We start from the raw sequence: 18447 nt of genomic DNA on the forward strand, positions 1-18447 counted from the left end.
GATTAGTGAGTGAGTGTTTATGCTAACTGGGTGCTGGCACTTGATATTTAGCTAATAGATGTGAGAGAGATATCAGTCTTCTCAACTCTTGTAACTCTTGGTAACAGCACAGCATCTGTGAACTGCCATCTTCTGGTTTCTCCAGAGATTTTCTGTGGGGTTTAAATCTGGGCTTTAGCTGGTCCACTAAAGGACAGTCACACTCCGGTGTTGTCTTGGTTGTAGTAGGTCATTATTATGCTGAAAGGTGAAAGGTTCCGAGCACTCTGGAGCTGGTCTTCAAGCACCTACCTGTATTTGATTCCACTCATCTTTACCTCAGTTCTGACCAGTCTCCCTGCTGCTGCTGAGAAGCACGATCTCCGAGTCATTTAAATGCTGTTTGGTAAACTCCAAGCAGGCTGTCATATGCCTTTTCCTGAAAGTGGCTTCCATCTAGCCGCTCTACACTATGGAGCAGGATGGAGTCCTGCTGAAATGGTCACATCCCACCAGATTATCCCATCTCTGCAGGCAACTTCTGAAAGTCTGTTAGAGTTCTTGGTTACCTCCCTGATCAAGGCCCTTCTTGCCCGGTCACTCAGTTTGGCTGGATGGCCAGCTCTCAGAAGAGTCCTTGTGGTTCCAGACTTCTTACATTTCACAATTACTGAGGCCACTGTGTTCCTGGGAACACTCAAAGCTTTAGAAATAGTTTTGTACCCTTGCCCTGCCTTGCCACAGAGGTCTACAGAGAGTTCCGTGGACTTCATGGCTTGGTTTTTTCCTGACTTGCAGTGTGAATTGTGAGACCATACATACACAGGTGTGTGCCTTCCTGAAATATGTCCAATCAATTCAGCAACCACAGCTGAATTTGAATCAAGTTCTAGACACATCTTAATGATAATCAACCAGGGTGCAGGATGAGGGGTGCCGCAGCAAAAGGGTCTGAAATTCATTTTTAGATTTTTATTAAATTTGCAAAAACTTCTTAAAAATTATTTTTACTTTGTCATTGTGTATTAGTGTGTGTAGATTGGTGGGGAAAAATGGCAATTTTATCCATTTACAATTAAATCACACAATCTAAATCTTCATTAAGTGTGCGAAAGGTGAAGGGGTCTTTCAAAGTCTTCAGGTGGTGACCATTTATTCTCAACCTGCCCACATCTTTGTGTCATAAGAGCAGAACAGTGAAGAATATTACCTCATTGCATCAATTAGAAACTGAAATAAACATAAACTTGAAACATAATTTCAAAGGGAAGCCAAGGAAATAAAGTAAGAGAGTTTCAATGGTTACTGTGTAACTGTGAGTATCTGTGTGTACCTTAGTGTGTGCAAAGGGGGGGTAATTACGGTGTAGAATGTCCTCCTCATCACTGGAGCTGACCTAAGAACACGACGGTTAATCATCCACTACCCAGCAGAGAGAGACAGAGAGAGCGAAGGAGAGAGAAGCCTGTTGAGTTCTACACTGTTGAAAAAAGGGACATTTTTAAGGCACTTGTTCCCGTTAAAAGATAAACAAAGAAGAAAGGAGTTATCTATCAAACAGCCTGGAATAAAGGAATTACTTCTCTGAGAGTGGAAGGAGAACAGAAATCTGTTGCTGAGGACACGCACCTGCTCCTGAAGAACGATTTGGATCCTGCCTCTATTTTTAGCAGCATTTTCCCCCTTTCAAGTCAACCAACCATTGTGTGTGAGTTTATGTGCATCTGTGTGTGTTTTAGTATGTGTGTTTTACAAGGTCAGTCCTTTTTTTGGATTTGATTGCAAGTGTAAGAGTGACACATGGGGCCCGGACCCTGTCCGGGATGCCAGCTGCTGCAGTGAAGCCCGGTCTAGAGGACATGGTGGCGGAGGGCGGGAGTGAAGGAGTGTCCCAGTGGGAAGCCTCGACGCTGGGCCGGGATAGGCTGTCTCTCCCCTCTCTGAAGGTCCCCAGGGAGCTGCTGCGGAGCTTCCCACACTCCAAGCGGGTGGGATCCTACTTGGTGGGGAAAATGATCAACAAGGGCTCATTTGCCAAAGTGATGGAAGGGCTGCACATCAGCACGGGGGAGAAGGTCAGTGCTTTCTCCCTGATTTGAAAATTAGAGTGAGAAGACATGAAGTGACATGCCTCTGTCTGGAGTGGTGGCACATTGGCAAAGGAAAAGATCACACACAAGATTATGATTACACACTTGCAACTTGTGCCCTGTACACTTGTAACTGATAATTATACTCACTTGAGTTTGAGGAAGTCAGTGACCTGTTATTATTCTTGTTATGTGTACAACATCTAAGTCAGACCCACCTGCATTTAATTTATACTTCATGACCATGACTCTTAAAGGGATTTTACAGGAATCATTTCTATCGGGCTAATTTAAAGAGGTCTGCAGTGGGTATAGTAAATCTGCATGAGCATGATTATGTTATGCATATTATATAAATAAAACTAGTGCATCAGGAGAAAGTATACATAGTGTTGCCATGAACATGTACAACATGTGTTTTTTAAATGGATTATTCTTTAAAAACTATGCTAGTATGTGAGCCTACTGCTGTGGCTCTAAACTGGGGATATATTGATGTCCAGTAAGTTACTATGCAATGGTAGTGCATTTGTGTGTGTGTGTGTGTGTGTGTGTGTGTGTGTGTGTGTGTGTGTGTGTGTGTGTGTTGGTGGGGGGTGTAAATGTATGTGTAACTTTCTTTCCTGGGTCACTGGGTGCCTGACCTCGGCTCATATGTACCTGACCTGGTTGCTATAGCAATGACCAAACTCATGTCCAGGGGTGGTTGCTCACCTTAACCCTTGTTACCCTTTGCAGGTACAGGACCTGTGGAGGTGAAGAGCAAATATGCAAGAACACACACTTGTTAGATCTTTTCTTTTTTTTATTTTGAATCCCATTCAGAGCGCCACATATTTATTTTACACTTTTTTTTTACACACAGTTAGTGGCATAGGAAATGGAAATAAAACGACCCCTTCCAGATTCTACCAACAATTTACCATTATTCACACCTAAGTGTTTACCTAATATGTTATTTGAGACATAGTGCAGTCATTTATATGCTTTTAGGAATTTCCCTTCCTGTGCAGGCCAAGTGCTTTTTTCCTCATCATCATTATCTTGAGGGGAAATTGGTTGTAAGAATATAAATAGTTGTCAAAGTTACCCACCAAAGATTTGGAACTCCTGCACTGAGAGCATAATAAAAACTGACTTCCTTATTATTTGATGATGAGAAATGAATTTCTTTCCATTTCCCAGTGAGGTTTTTCTGTTTGCTATTTTCTTGCTGTTTTTTGTTTCAGTTCATTGTTTTTCTTTCTTCCACAGATGATGAGTGATATGAGTTAAACCTAGAGTTAGAGGTGGTTGTCGTGAGGCCATTGGTCCAATCTCTGTATGAGTGGAAAAAATGTACGTGGGGAAAGTGATTAAGCAGTAGTTCCTTTATGACTACTGTGGAGGTACCCTTGGGCAAGGCTCTGAAGCCACAACTACTTGGACATCTATCATTAGTAGAGAACTGTGGGTACACATTCATCAGAGTGAATGTCTGGTTCTGTTTACGTTCACATGTGAACCGGTTGACCAAAGGGTGCTCATTTAACTTTCTTTTGATAAATTAAGGTAAAAACATGGTTAAAGCTACTATTGTATATTTATGTGCACAACTTTATGTGTTCATCTATTTGTGTGTGTTTGTGTGTGTGTGTGTGTGTGTGTGTGTGCGTGGGTGTGTGTATAGGTGGCCATTAAGGTGATTGACAAGAAAAAAGCACGGCAGGACTCATACGTGCTGAAGAACATGAAGAGAGAACCTCGTATTCATCAGATGATCCGACATCCTCACATTGTAGTCCTGTTGGAAGTAAATAAATAAATAAACAGACTTACATATATTCATTTACAAATACATATTCAGTCCAAATTAAGGTAAAGTCTTAAAACATTACATCTGCTCATTTGAGTCCATTAATAGTTAATGTTAATAGTAGAGTGAAATTACAAGGTTATCATATATCTATTGCTGTTGAATAAGTTCATCTAATCTAGTATGACCATAAATAACTCTCTGTGTCAGACTCTGGAGACAGAGAACAGCTACTACATGGCCATGGAGCTCTGTGCTGGAGGAGACCTGATGGACAGGATCTGTGAGAGGAAGAGGCTGGAGGAGAGGGAGGTGCGGCGCTACACCCGACAGATCCTCTCTGCAGTGGAGCACCTGCACAAACATGGCATCGTACACAGGTGAGACAGCGCGCGCACACACACACACACACACACTCACACAGGAGGACCACGGACACAGTGTGCTTCTACATACAACATGCATCTGCCTCAACCCTTTACAGTCTTAGGCGTCTTCTAACTGCTTCTTTTTAAAGTCCAGTTCAGTTTCCAGTATTTCGTCATTGTCTCCAACTCTTTTGTTCATTTGCTGAGACTCTGCAAGTAATGAGAAGAGCCTCCAAAATGATTCATAAACAACTGATACACATATAAGAGTCTACCCATTTCAGTCCAGTTTGATGTCTGAACCAAGTAAAGTACCAAGTCTTCAGGCAAATACAATAATTTCAATGACAATAACAGTTTACATTTACAGCCTCTCAAATGTGAAGGTGTGCTTGTTTATTTCCTAGTTCATATCACTGTAAACAGACCCTTATATTTTTGACCATTGGTTGGACTAAATGATTAATTTATCAGTTTTAAAAAAAATGAAAAAAATACCAGGGAAGCAAAAATCTACATTAAAGGGTTTTAGACATCGAGGCTCCATGTAATCATTGCTTCAACAACATTTTAAGTCCCCCTCACTCAAAAAAACTGTTTTATTCATTATTTCTTCAGATGGATGTTTGAGTGTCACTGTACAGAATGATGTATGTGCAGAGTTTGATACTACTCTGTTTTCACATTCAGCTGCTGGATAGAAAAAGTCTTCTCTTTGCTCACCTTAAATTTGAACATTCCACCAGGATTTTTTGTCACAGGTAGTTTGGAAGCCAATTATGGTCCAATATGCATTTTATAAGGGGGATGTGGAAAGTTGAAACCTCCAGCGCACATACACTGAAGATGGAATTTTTCAGTCAAGTACTGGAGGAAACATCTCACGTCTCAGTCGTAGACTGTCAACTGCATATGTCTCTGGATAGCTTTCTATTTTAATGAGAGGGGAGTAGATGAGCTGCAATGTGAATTTGTAACTTGTTAATTGGACTTATTTCAGGAAAGTCCATATTGGACAATAAGTATCATTCAATGGAGAGTTGTTGTTTTTTTAAAAGACTATATCAGTGTGAAGCAGATCTTAACCACAAATTGACATACACCAACTGAAATGCTATTGAAACATCTGGACATCTGTTGGCACACATATCATAGAAACTATGCTTACTGGACCAGCCAGAAGTGGCGGTCAGCCACTTAGGAGCATGTGATTTAGAGAGTTTGTCTTGCCTTTATTTGATTGGCTCAGTAAGAGATTTGGCAAAACCAAAGAGTAAAAATAACCATGGCCTTCAAATGTTTACTTACCCACAAAGAGTAGCTATTTGTTGCATGGTGTATGTTATGGTTAGACTTAGATTGAAATACATATAAACACACTTGTTAGCACACAGCACACAGAGTGGTTTGCAGGGCATAAACAGCCTACAGAGGAGGAAACACTGCAAGAAAGGCAATATCTGGCACAGTGCAGTGTGGGAGTCGAGAGTGTTATTTTAGTGGCATTTTAGTATGTGTAGGTGTTAGAGACCCAATACTCACACACACACACATACACACACACATTTATGCTGCAACCACACACAACATGCACAGCTCTGGGCTTTGGTTTAAGACCTTGGCTCCTCCAAAGGTGGGAATGTGATTACCAGGCAATGACCTCATCATCCTGCGCCGGCGCCATGATTCACACATCATCACAACATCATGGACTTCCTCTCTAATGAAGTCCCTCAACGATGTCACTCTCAACCCTTCAATAGCACCTCTCTCTGTCACACACACACACACCTACGTCCTCACACACATGCATACACTCACTGGCGCTCAAACGCTCTCCACCACAGTCCCACACAGAAATGATTAAACTGGAAATAAATGGAAAATTTGCACTTAAACGCACCTCCTGCCACCCACATTCAGTAGGTTTACCGCATACATTTTCTCCTTTATGGCAATGTCTGCTCTCGCTCTTTCTTGCTCTGTCTGTCTTTGAACTTTTCTTGGGTTGTGTGAGCGGTGTTCTCTGGACTTTTGGGACCTGGAGTGTCTGTTGGTTAGATGAAGGCAGATGAAAGGAACATGGCTGATTCCCAGGCTGTAGTTTATAGGGGATCTCTCTCTCCTAACCGCAGATTTTCATTTAGCTTGGTAGTTTTAGAGCAGGCAGTGTGGTTGGTGGTGAGAACGGGGGAACTTTCAGGGGAGTGAGGCAACTTTTCCAGGTGAACGCAGAGATATAACTTTGGTAGAGGACAGTGAATAAGTCAACAACAGCAGCTTGATTTGACTTGAAAATCTTAATAGGTGCAGGGTTCTTGGAGTCCAAAGCAAACTAATCCCCAAAATCACTAGTAAATGTTCCCCCAAATATTTTTCAACAGTGTTTTTAATGCTTGAGCTCTACCCAAACCCAAATTTAGCTTGGGTTTTCCTTTACTTATGCGGGTCTAGTCTGGTCCCATCTCATTTTGTTGTCCATAAATACACAGAAAAGCTTAGCAAGGCCAAACACACATCGCAAGAGTTCTTAAATTGAACAACCACCAGTGTCTGTCAAGTAAATTGCTTCAAAACACTCATTTGTAGGGAAAAAATAACTTAAGAAATTCCTGCAGGATTAAGGACAAAGCTCATGAAATTGCTACAGTGAACCACAATCTTCCTTTTAAACTGAACAGCTGCCTCTCTCCTTTTCCTTTGTAGAGATCTAAAGATTGAAAACTTCCTGCTGGACGAACATAACAACATAAAGATTGTGGGTATGTTAATATTTCTGTTTTCTCCAGTGACATTTGGCTGACAGCGTATTGATGCAAAATGTTGGACAGATCAGGATATTGCAGAACCGTAGTTATCTAGTCATCTGTAAATGTGCAGTATCAGGAACCCATTGGGAAAATGATGATGTTTCATACAGACTTTGGACTGAGTAACACTCTTAAGGCAGAGTCGTTGTCTCTCGAGCTTCTCAACACCCAATGTGGAAGTCCTGCCTACGCGGCCCCTGAGCTGCTCGCTCACAGGAAGTATGGACCCAAAGTGGACGTCTGGTCAGTGTAAGTGATAAAGTCTTAGTGTGTTTGTTGAGGAGGCTATCTGGCCTGTTCCATCGTAGCTTAGTGTGGATATTTGAAAAGGTAGTTATTTTCTGTAGTGCTGTTTTTGGATCATTTAAATGTGTTTTTGTTTGTATACATTTTCCTTGTATATGTGTGTGCAGAGGTGTGAGCATGTTTGCCATGCTGACTGGGACTTTGCCCTTTACTGTTGAGCCTTTCAACATCAAACAGCTGCACCAGAAGATGGTCAATGGAGAGATCAGCAGTATCCCCAGTGATGTCAGCAAAGGTAACCCCACATTTCACCTCCTAACAAACCAAACCAAAAACAAAGACTGTATCATCACCACTATACTTTTAAATGCCCAGTGAGTCAGTTACAGTTCCATATAGTTGCTTTGAGTCTGGATGGAGTTTCACTAGTACAAGTAATTTGAAATAATAAGAAGTAACGACTGCCACATGGGTCAAAGAAACATAAAACCTTCGTTTCTTAAATATAAAGGAACTTTTGTGCACATTTTAAAACTAACTCATCACAAACATAACTTCTTCAGACCACAGACCTGTCATGAGACAGAAAACTGAAGGAAAAAGTGTTTCACTTACAGTATTTCTTACTTCTTCCACTTGTTCTGTACCAAGTCCACACTGGCCATACTGTCTCTGTTTCTCTCCGCTTTATTTTGGTCTCTCTCTCACACATAGTCACTCCATTACACTCTGTCATTGCGCCATGTCACCCCAAACAAACATAGCTCCTGTTACTGTGTGGAAAACCAGTACGGCTCTGAAACTGTGACAAGATCAGATTAGATGGCTGTATCACTGTCACAGATGGGCATCTGAGACATCAACATTAACTTTTAGACTTTATCCTACTCCTGGATGGAGTTGTTTTTTCACCAACCTTTGAAACTCTTAACAAATACAATACATTAACTTACCCAAACCAACTACTACTGCCACATTTTTATCAAACTCTGTATTCTGTTTTCTCTGTGAGAGAAATGTTATTTTATTTCCAGTGTTTATGCATCTTTCTTATTTGCAAAGCAAGACTGTTTTGTGTCTTTTCCACAGGGTTATCAATTAAAATCCTCAAATAGTGCTTTGATTCTATCAGTTAAAAACAAATTGAGTTGACCTTGCCGAGGCAAGCCGCTTTGGCTTCGCCACTGAAAGCGAGACAACTGATAGCAACAAATTGATTGGAGCTGTCTTAGCTTATATGTCTGTGAATGTGGCAGCCATCCTCCTTGAAGCTACAGTATCTCCTCCTCCAGACTGTGGACCTTATCAGGATTCCCCATCTAGAGTCAAACTATCAGCCCTGCTTCGGCTGTCGTAGGCTGACAGGCTGAAATGGTTCTCCTAAAGGGAGCTCCGTGCCATCACCTCCGATACTGTTTCAGTGAAGTCACAATGAGTGATGCCAAACTGGCAAGCTGAAGTAGTTGTGTAACACAGGTTCTTTAAGTTTGGTCCACTTGGCAAGGAGAAAGAAGTACTACCTTAGGAGTGCATTAAAAAAAATCATTTACTTGGATGAGGGTCCTGGTGGATGAGCTGTTGGTCATTAATTGCATGGTTGGTGGTCTGAACCTGTGAGAACGACACTGAACTGCTCCTGATGAGCAGATCAGTGTCTGTGTGAGTTTAAGTAGATATGAGGCATTTCGCAGTACAGTCCACTTACCACAGCTCCTGCCAAGCAAATTTGAGTCACCAACAAGACGGTTGTTTACCAGCAGTTGCTTGCATGTAGGATGCCAACTGTGACTGTGCAGTCATGACTGATGTTTACGTAGGCAACCAAAGTTGAATGCTAACTTTGACCTTGTGGTTGGTGGGGAGGCTTTAGTACAGAAAAAATCTGGCTCTTAAGATGTCTACCTACTGACTGGTGATGGCACTTTCAATGCTCAGTCAATCTGTGCTCCTGTTGCAGGTGCTGTGTCATTTGTGTTGTCTCTCCTGGAGCCAGACCCAGCCAAGAGACCCAGTGTCAGAGCTGCGATGGAGGAGAGATGGATCAACGAGGGATATGCCAAGAAACCACTACACACACTCTCTCATAAAAACAGGTAGTGATCTACCATGTGACTGCACTTTAATATAGCGTTTACAAACCCATCCAAAGGCAACAGAAATATATTTTCCTTAAATGCACATGTACTAAATTGACAATTTTAATGATATATATTTCAGAATTCATAAAAGCATATACTGCAAAAATATGTAAATCCCTTCTATATATTCAAATTAGCATTTTAATATATTGCACTATATTTGTAACAGAAATATATATTATACTGTGAGACACAGAGTCTCCACAGGGAAAGTTCTGTAGCAAACATTACAATGTGGGCAAAAGAACCAAGAGGGAAATCACTGCAAGTTTTCTAACAAAATGAAAATTTTTGTGGTCAGTAGGGTAACAGCTTTGTATATTATAGCATGACTAAAAGGCTTTTATCACTTTACGCAGAGTGGAAATGCAATCATGTATGGCTCCTCCTGGCAATAATGTGTTTTCTGAAATCCACATGAATGAAGCAAGAGCTGTTCCAGCCCTGGACTGCTCACAACCAAAATCCTTCAGTTCTTTACCAACAGATCCTGGGCGACCAATTAGAGTTTTCTCTGCTTTGCTTTTCACACTTTATCTTTCTAATTGTTTTTCCTTCCCTCTCTGTTGTTATTTCCCAGATTGTGTCCAGAGGATCTCAACTCGTCTGTGTTGGCATACATGACAGAGACACTGGGCTACTCTCTCTCTGAAATCATTCACACACTCACCAGCAACCGACCTTCTGCCATCATGGCTTCCTATCACCTGCTGCTCAACAAGCTTAACAGGAGTCAGAAGGGAGCCAAGGCCAGCAAGGTTCACACCTCATTTACACACACACACACACACACACACACAGAGGCCTGCACATGCTGAAATACCAGCAAACACAGCTTTTTTGTCTTATAGACACAAGTGCGTGAGTACCTAAAAATATCTATGGTTTACCTTGAAGTGTGAGCAGATAATAATGATTGATTTGGCAGAAGCTGGAGACCAATGACTGGAGTCTTCTGAGCAAGAATACATGGAGAGAGAGAAATAACACTGAATCAAAGACTCAGCAACAGGTAATGCTGACATTGTCAATAACATAATAAACATTAATACAGTAGCCACTGGGATGTTAAAGTAATATTTCTCTATCAAAGTATAAGGTAGGCTTTACATCCTTTTACTGTCATCATATCACATGAAAGGACCAAAACCATCAAGGTGTCATGTCTCTCTATACAGGTCAAAAATATAGTTTTATTTCCATAAAGCAAACTAATTTACCAAAACAGCAAGGAACTGTAGTTTATTATTAGTTTACTATTACTGGATGGATTAGCAGGACATTTTGTACAAGCATTTGTGGTGTCCAGAGGATGAATCCCTCTAACTTTGGTGATCCCCTGACCTTTCATGTAGTGCCATCATCAGATAAAAGTTGGTCTATGCTTTGGATTATGGCCAAATGCCTGCAAAACTAATGAAATTCCTATCAGCCCCTGCTGCACCTTGTGTTTAGTGGTAATTTGCAGATGTTAGCATGCTATCCATACGAAACTAATGGTCAATATGGTTAACATTGCACCTGCTTATTAGCAATAACAGTTTGTGCATGTTAGCAATATTTGTTAACAGAATTGTCAGAATCAAGAAATTTACTATTGATGTTTTATTGGATGACAAGTCTCGGTAACAGATTTGTGTTAGTTGAAAACGTTCTAATTATTGCTTGTTGTTAGAATGAACCAACCAATGAAAAAAGCTCTAAGCAGTCCAGCAGGCCTCTGAGGGCCCAACAGATGACTGATTGTCAGAGCAACAGGAGGAGGACTGAGGACCCTCATAGAAAGGACAACAAAGAGGATGATGAGAACCGCCCCCCTTCTCCCTCCTTACCCCAGCTTCCTCACTCCACCTCCCCCTCAAGTACCCCCTCGCGTTCCTTCACCTTCACCTGCCGCTCTGTCTGCAGAAGATGGGGCTGCTGATGAAGAGATCGCCATCACCTTGGACACCAGAGAGACACTGTTTCCTGAAGGTAAGGATTTATTGAACGGAAGCAAAGCTACACACATCCACAGTTCAGTGTGTGACACATCATATCTGTATGCTTTCATGTTCCAGTGTCTGTGTTTAGAGACAGGGAGCTCGTCCATCTTTCTCCTCCTAAAACCTCTGCATCTCAACTCTGTGACTCCGCCCCTTGCCAAGTCCCCCTTCCTGTTGAGCCAATCAGAGACAGCAGCACAGTGAGACCGGTCCGACACACACATCTTTTCAGGACAACTCAGTCGGACGGGGCAGCAGACCCCGGGTCAGATTGTTTCCATGACAACCACCACCAGGATGACCACTCTCATCACCTGGGCATTAACGAGCGACTGGAGAAGCTGCAGACGTTTTACTCCTCAGAGAAGAACGGCATCTCTCCCAGGATGCTCCTTGAGGCCGACACACACACCACTCACTCCTCAGACAGAGTCCACCTGGGTCCCATGGAAACAACCCAGACGTCACCCTCCGGCCCCTTGCCACGTTTGCGCAATGTGGGGCTAAAGGACGGACGAGGCAGGAAGATGACATGGGTTGGGTTAACCCGACCTGGGCCACCAGGACTCCTGGTCAATGGGTCTAAACCTCCTGCCTTTCCCACACAGAGACAGCATACTTTGGTCATCAAGAGCCTCAGGCAGGAGAGGGGGAAGAGGAGAGATCTGACGGCAGCAGGAGGAGGAGAGAGAGGGATGGCAGGAGGAGGGATGAATGGAGCAAAGAGGAACTCAGTTCAGTTACGGTCATCTCTCCAGCGTCGTGTGGCAGACCTGAATCTGCCGCTGCTACCTGCAGCCCTGCAGGGGAAAAGTGACAAGAAGAGCCAGCTACACAGCATGGACTACTGACTCAGAGATAGGACACGGTAGAGCAGCAGTGATATGACAAGAGGTGGAGGATTAAAGAAGGACGGAGATAGGAATGAGGTTAGTTACACAGGTGGTAACCAATTAAGAAAAGCTGACTTGTACAGAAATAGGGGCAACATAAAGGTGGTGGACAGAAGAGGCTACTTAGAGAAGGTCACATGCAGTTACAGTAGTTCTAACAACAATGCATGGAGTACTGCAATATTAGGACTGTGCACACGTTTTGACAAATGTACAAACAGCAGTCACAAAAAGGTTCTAAAGCTCTTATTCCCTTCTTTTACTGTTCAATTCATGTGTTGCTCACCCACAACACTCCAACCCAAACACCGCACAGTGTGCATTTATGCTGCAGTGCCAAAATTTTAAACTCTGACTATGCTCATCAATTTCAAATTTGGCCTTCAAGATTTTTTACTGTCAGCCATTTTCTTCACCATGTTAATTTCCACCCGTCACAATGTGAAGTGCAAGATGCACACTGATTTCTGGTTCTGTTTGTATTTACTGTTCTTAAATGCATTTTTGTACTAAAATTGAAAGTCAAAGTAAAAACAACAAACATCAAATCTACCTTAACGTCTTGACTTAGTGGCAATTTATCAGCAAAATAATTGCTCAAATAAGAATATGTTGATGTTAATTTAAATAGGGGTATGTGTTGATATGTGTTTACTTGAGTTGGCTCTCAAACTATCATGCTCAGTTGTGATATTGCCATTAATATGGATGAATTTTCTACCCTCAGAAAAGTGACTAAATGGCTGCTAGTGCTAAAGGTTCTAGGTGTCCCCGTAAAGTTATGTCACTGTATTTGTGTTTCACTAGAATATAAGGTTTCCTTTCACACAGGAATACATAATGGGATCAGGTGAATCATTTAATTTAGTTCAATTTATTTATTTATAGGGACACTGCACATTAATCAACATTTCTGAAAGTTTTCCAGAATTAACCTGTGGGTTAATTTTCAATTGCAGTCATTTGGCATGATGTTCTTCAACCAGTGACTCAACCAAATAATACCTTTGCTAAAGGTCATCGTGTTCACTGGCTTACAAATCAAGAAGTAACTAGCATTAGCATCGGCTGCTTTTCTGAATTAGGCTAAGAAGGAAGCAGTACTGCAGGAATAGCGTGCTTTTATTTGTCGTGTGTACTCTACTGTATTGATTCATTAAGGAAGTAAGATTCACAGATCATTATATGATGGTAACTAGCTGTCTGTTCTCTCTCTGTAACTTCATGCTATAGTCTTTGATTCACACTTATTAGGAACTGGGCATCTATTCATTAATTAGAAATCAGTTTATGGTTTGTTCTTTACTAGTTCAGTAAGTGCTCAGGATTTTCTCAGTGCTACCACTGCTACCACCTACAATATCTCTGACATGTCATCTCCCTCATACTCCCTCTGTGTCTGAACTGTTCTTTCCTCATGCCAACGTCTGTGGATCATTAATATTCAGGTGTGCTGCAAAGATGTGGAAGAATCTGGTTGCTGCTTCGTGGCACTCTTCGTGGCTACTAAATAATTCAGGGCCTGTTACCTGATACTTTGTTTGTGTGTGTGTGTGTGTGTGTGTGTGTGTGTGTGTGTTTGTCTGTCTGTCTGCGTGTGTGTATTAGTGAGGTGCATTTTCTGCGTGTGGCCAATGAAGACAGATTGAACCCACTGAGCTGGATACATCCCCCACTCTAGTTACCTCTCTGGCTACTTAACAGTGATATGAACCAGTAAGCTCTGATACTGTATCAGACAAACACACGCACTGACACTGCACAATGGCAATACACTCAACAAGAGCAGCTCATTCAACTTTCCAACTTAAGTAAGCCTAAAGAAATCATTCTAAAAAAATGTAATCCAATTAAGGTAATTTCATTATAATCCTGTGACATATGCTCTTTAAATACATATTAGCACTCATGCAGGGGACCCATCCACAAAATAAGACAGCTGGCTTTGGGTGCTAGTCATCTTTGCTGGTCTAAACAAGCATCCACCATCCTCCTCCCATTGAGAACTGATCATGTTAGGTCTGAATCTGAATGGTGCATGTACGTAAGAACTGGACAAGGTATGGAAAACATCTTAATAATGCACGCTGCACATAAGGATGTATCCATGGCTACTGGAACATTGCGTTAACATGCATGCCACAGTGAACATTGTTCCATCTGAAGAGCATGTGCCTGTGATGATGACATCAAACAGGGACTTAAAACGTGTTTCCGTGTGCTCACACCTGGTTATCAGTGACACATTGACTGTTGTGCTGTTACACTTTGTGCCTTAACTAATGACAGTCTTGATAAAATCAAACAAAAAGCAAAGTCAAAGTCAAGTCAAAGCTAACGTGTGAGTACTTTAATTGTAATCTCACCCTTTATCATGCATCAGTCTTGCAGTAGTGTACAACAGTGAATGGAACCTGGTCTTAGAGCAGGGTTAGAGCAGAGAGGTTCATGCAGAGCTGAAGGTGTGAGACTTGAGTCACAAAAAGGACGACTTGAGACTTATTTTTGCTTTATTTTAGCTTCTTGAGCTTTCCACACAATTTCATCATCAGTCTCAGCCATGTAAAGGTCAGGGGAGGTCTCATAGGGAAGAAAAGAGGTACTGAGTTGAGTTTAGTGATGAATATCCTAGAATGGTGCCATATGCTTTACTCCCTCAGGACATCCAGATCAAGCTTAAAGAGTTCTATAGATAAAATGTCACTGTCCTACTTTCTTGTCCTGAGATGCATTCTCACCTTTGATCTTTGGCTATACTGATGTCCTCCCTCCATGTGAACTTGGTTCCGTTTCTTGAGCTCTCAGTTGCGTATATAGCAGAATGTAGGTTAAGTTGCATTAAAGTTTCAGTCACTGTCATGCCCCGTCAAGTGAGACGCTATAGAGACAGCCGGTTGTGGTCATGGGGAGTTAGCCATCTGTGGGTTCATGTGGGTTTGTTAGCATTACTAAAGACACAAAACATGCCTGGACTCGTCCTCTTGGTAGATGCTTCTTCTGATGTTTGTTATCTAAGGGTTGAGCTAGTTACTCATTAGAGACGCCTCAGAACAGACAGACCTGTAAGCTGTTTGACTCCAAACAAAGAAGATTTAAACAGGTCCTAAATTATCTTTGTCTTTGTCATTTCACATTACCAGAGGCCTGTGAGGTTGTAGATACACATGGTCTTCAGTCCAGACAAGTATTCACACTGTATTTAAACACTGGACTGTTTGTGTTGTGTTGTTTCACTCCAAAAAGCCAACATATTGACTGTACAGATGTTAGCTGTTCTTTCTGTTATTTCCCTCCAGTCTCTGCTTTTTCTTCTTGTCTCTGTACATTTATGAAATGGATCCATAACGTCCCTGAATTTTTTCATTTTTTGCTCAAGTTGAAACTGAAAGTTTGTGCACTTTGTGCCATGCTGTGTATCTGAGTCTTACTGACTGCATTCTGTCATCTTGATAACTCACGCTGTGCACAAACACATCTAAATGTAGCATGTTAGCATGCTAGCATCCAATTCTTTTTGAGTCCAAACCAAAGTGGTATAGACCAACCACTGCCATGACACACTGCCATAGGGCCACGCTGCTATCATGGTTTAAAAAAAGGGGGAAAAGAAAGTGAATAGAGACAATAGCAAGGTGGATGAAGTGACAGCAGTGACTGAAAACTGACATACCCAGATTCCACTGAAAGCTGAAACCTTAATTTGATATGTGTATGTGCACATTGTGGGTACGTTTCTGTCTTCACCATTATTTTGATGCACAGCAGCTTAATCCCTGTTCTAATGACTGATGAGAGATGTGTCCTTTGTGTTCACTCTCTCATAGAACAAATGTAGGATTAAGAGCCGAGACAAAAGAACAACCCTGACCCCAACATCAACTTCCGCATGCAGCAGATAGGAATACCATATTGTCCGTTTCCTGAAAAAATCCAGATGAATTTTGTTATTACCATCATTTGACACTGATTTTAATTTCCTACAAATAATACTGATATGGAAAATGTATACAGGTGGTCACCTAGAGGCCACAGGGGTTACAGGTGCACTGGTTATGGACTGAAATGGATGGTGTTACCCCATTAGCACTTCAATAGTCTTGGGTGTCTCTGAGAATAATCGCCATGCCCATCACAGTTTGTGTGTGTGTGTGTGTCAGTCTGGGCAAACCTGTGTTCCGGTGTGTCTTGTTTCTAATGATGGTCATCCATAATTGAGTGTCACCTCGCAGGGGGGAGCAGTCCAGGGCGGCGCAGTGGTTAACTAGTCTCCGGCTGCTCGCCATCACAGTATGTGTGTGTGGGTGTGTGTGTTTGCAAGTCACGGGGGTCAGCAGCGCACAAAACGTCCAGTACCACAGGGCAGCAACCTGAGCTGAACACTTGTTTAATTGATGCCACCTCTGATTAACTGTCACTTCAGGATCAACACCAGCTAATTCACTAGAAGACACCCTGTCCAGAGGGACACTGTGTCACTTTAACCTCAACACATGGGAGCTCAACCTTCACAGCAGGTTGACTTGCAAAAAGAAGTTAGGTTATCACAAAACAGGGACCATTATCTTGGTACTGAGAGCTAGTTTTCCTATCAAGCTCCTCAGTTTATTCAGGACGTTTTGCAGAAAAGTGTTTGTAACACTTTCTCATAAGACACGGCTTATAAAGGCTTTGTAAGTTGTAGCTAACAGCTTTATTATAAGTTAATAAATCATTAATACTGTACAGATTGTTCGTGGGCCATAAGCAGCTTGTGGGTTTCAGGGTTATGAAAAATCTTAATAATAAATGTTAATAAATGCTCATGAGTTTCTCACTTTCTAATAATAGTTAATCAATAGAGTTTCATAAATTCACCACCTAGACATGACAGGCTGGTTTGGAGAAGTTTGTAGCTTAGTCCCCTGTGGAGGAAAAAAAAATACTTGTTTGGGACAGTGCAGAAGTTCACAGAGCTGCAGGGTCAGCTTTAGAATTTTCTTTTCTTTTCTTTTCTTTTTTCTTTTCTTTTCTTTTCTTTTCTTTTCTTTTCTTTTCTTTTCTTTCTTCTCTCAGTTAAACTTGGACAGAGTCCATTCCTTTAAGGATGAAAAAACTTTGAACTCAAATAAATAAAATTTCTCCTGTGTGGAATTACAGTACAGAGGGAATGTAAAATAGAAGAAAAACAGTGGAATAAGTCAAACCAAAATGTACAGAATCCCCACCTACATTTATCCAGTTGCCAGATTATTGTACAGTTGCCTCAAGTCACACAAACTTTTTAAAAACATTCTGAACCCGGCTGCATTAGGTTATTCCCAGACAAAGAGGTGGATCACATACTTAACGGACGAGCAACCCTCTGGCTTGCTTACAGCACATTGTTTGGATGAATCATTGCTTGATGAGAGTCGTATTTCTGGATGAAAAAGATCCCGTCAAAGATAAGCGACCGTCATCGTGTGTTGCCAGCTGTTTTGACAGGCAGAACTCAGCACCTACACATTCACAATAGAAGGCCGCTCCAAGACAGACATGCTGGGCCTCCACTTTCAAACATATTAAAGAACACATTATTAAAGATTAACCCGCCATACAGTCTCCCCCTTGATTCTTTCTGGCACAGCCTCTTAACGATTATTCATGGATTTCTGACTTTTCTTTCTTTGAAAATTTTCATTCACTTTGAGTCAGTGTGCATCTTGCAAATGATGCCCATGGGAATTGACTGCAAAGATGATAAAAACAAACACACACACACACTAGCGCCCCTTTTTTTGCCAGACAAACTTGCAGGTGAGGAGACAATCAATTACTAATGAAGTCTGTAACAGAGAGCAGAGCCACATGAGTCAGAGGTGTTAAGTTCAGCACATATGTTGTTCACACTGTGAAGGCGACTATAAAATTACCAACTCCTGTGTTACCTGTGAAAGTCATTTCAGTGGGAAGTGTGTGCAGGGGCATTACTCCTGTGATTCCCCCACTGTCAAGTCCTCAACTAAAAGATCCAGAAAACATTCAGTAGAAAGCCATGCAGACTCCAACATGTATTGATTTACAGCTCCATCTGCTGGAGGCTCTGTGTAGTGCATGGTGTTTTACTTAAAACTTTCCTCCTTTTTTTTTTTTTTTTTTTTTTTTTTTTTTTTTTTTTTACCAGG

At 41.6% G+C, this 18447-nt stretch overlaps 2 protein-coding genes across 2 annotated transcripts; both read left to right on the plus strand.

Moving 5' to 3' along the window:
* Positions 1-4047: 4047 nt before the first annotated feature.
* LOC108898053 (hormonally up-regulated neu tumor-associated kinase) lies at positions 4048-9385 on the plus strand. Its single transcript, XM_018697896.2, has 5 exons — positions 4048-4244; positions 6939-6994; positions 7153-7291; positions 7456-7583; positions 9246-9385. Exons 1-5 carry the CDS (start codon positions 4048-4050, stop codon positions 9383-9385), a joined length of 660 nt encoding a protein of 219 aa, XP_018553412.2.
* Positions 9386-10353: 968 nt separating this feature from the next.
* On the plus strand, positions 10354-13137 carry LOC127142678 (uncharacterized). Its single transcript, XM_051072089.1, has 3 exons — positions 10354-10438; positions 11102-11400; positions 11487-13137. The coding sequence occupies exons 2-3, from the start codon at positions 11226-11228 to the stop codon at positions 12260-12262; spliced, it is 951 nt and encodes a 316-aa protein (XP_050928046.1). The 5' UTR covers positions 10354-10438; positions 11102-11225; the 3' UTR covers positions 12263-13137.
* The last annotated feature ends 5310 nt before the right edge of the window (positions 13138-18447 follow it).

Source organism: Lates calcarifer, linkage group LG7_1 (genome assembly GCF_001640805.2).
Source record: "Lates calcarifer isolate ASB-BC8 linkage group LG7_1, TLL_Latcal_v3, whole genome shotgun sequence".
Classification (NCBI taxonomy): domain Eukaryota; kingdom Metazoa; phylum Chordata; class Actinopteri; family Centropomidae; genus Lates; species Lates calcarifer.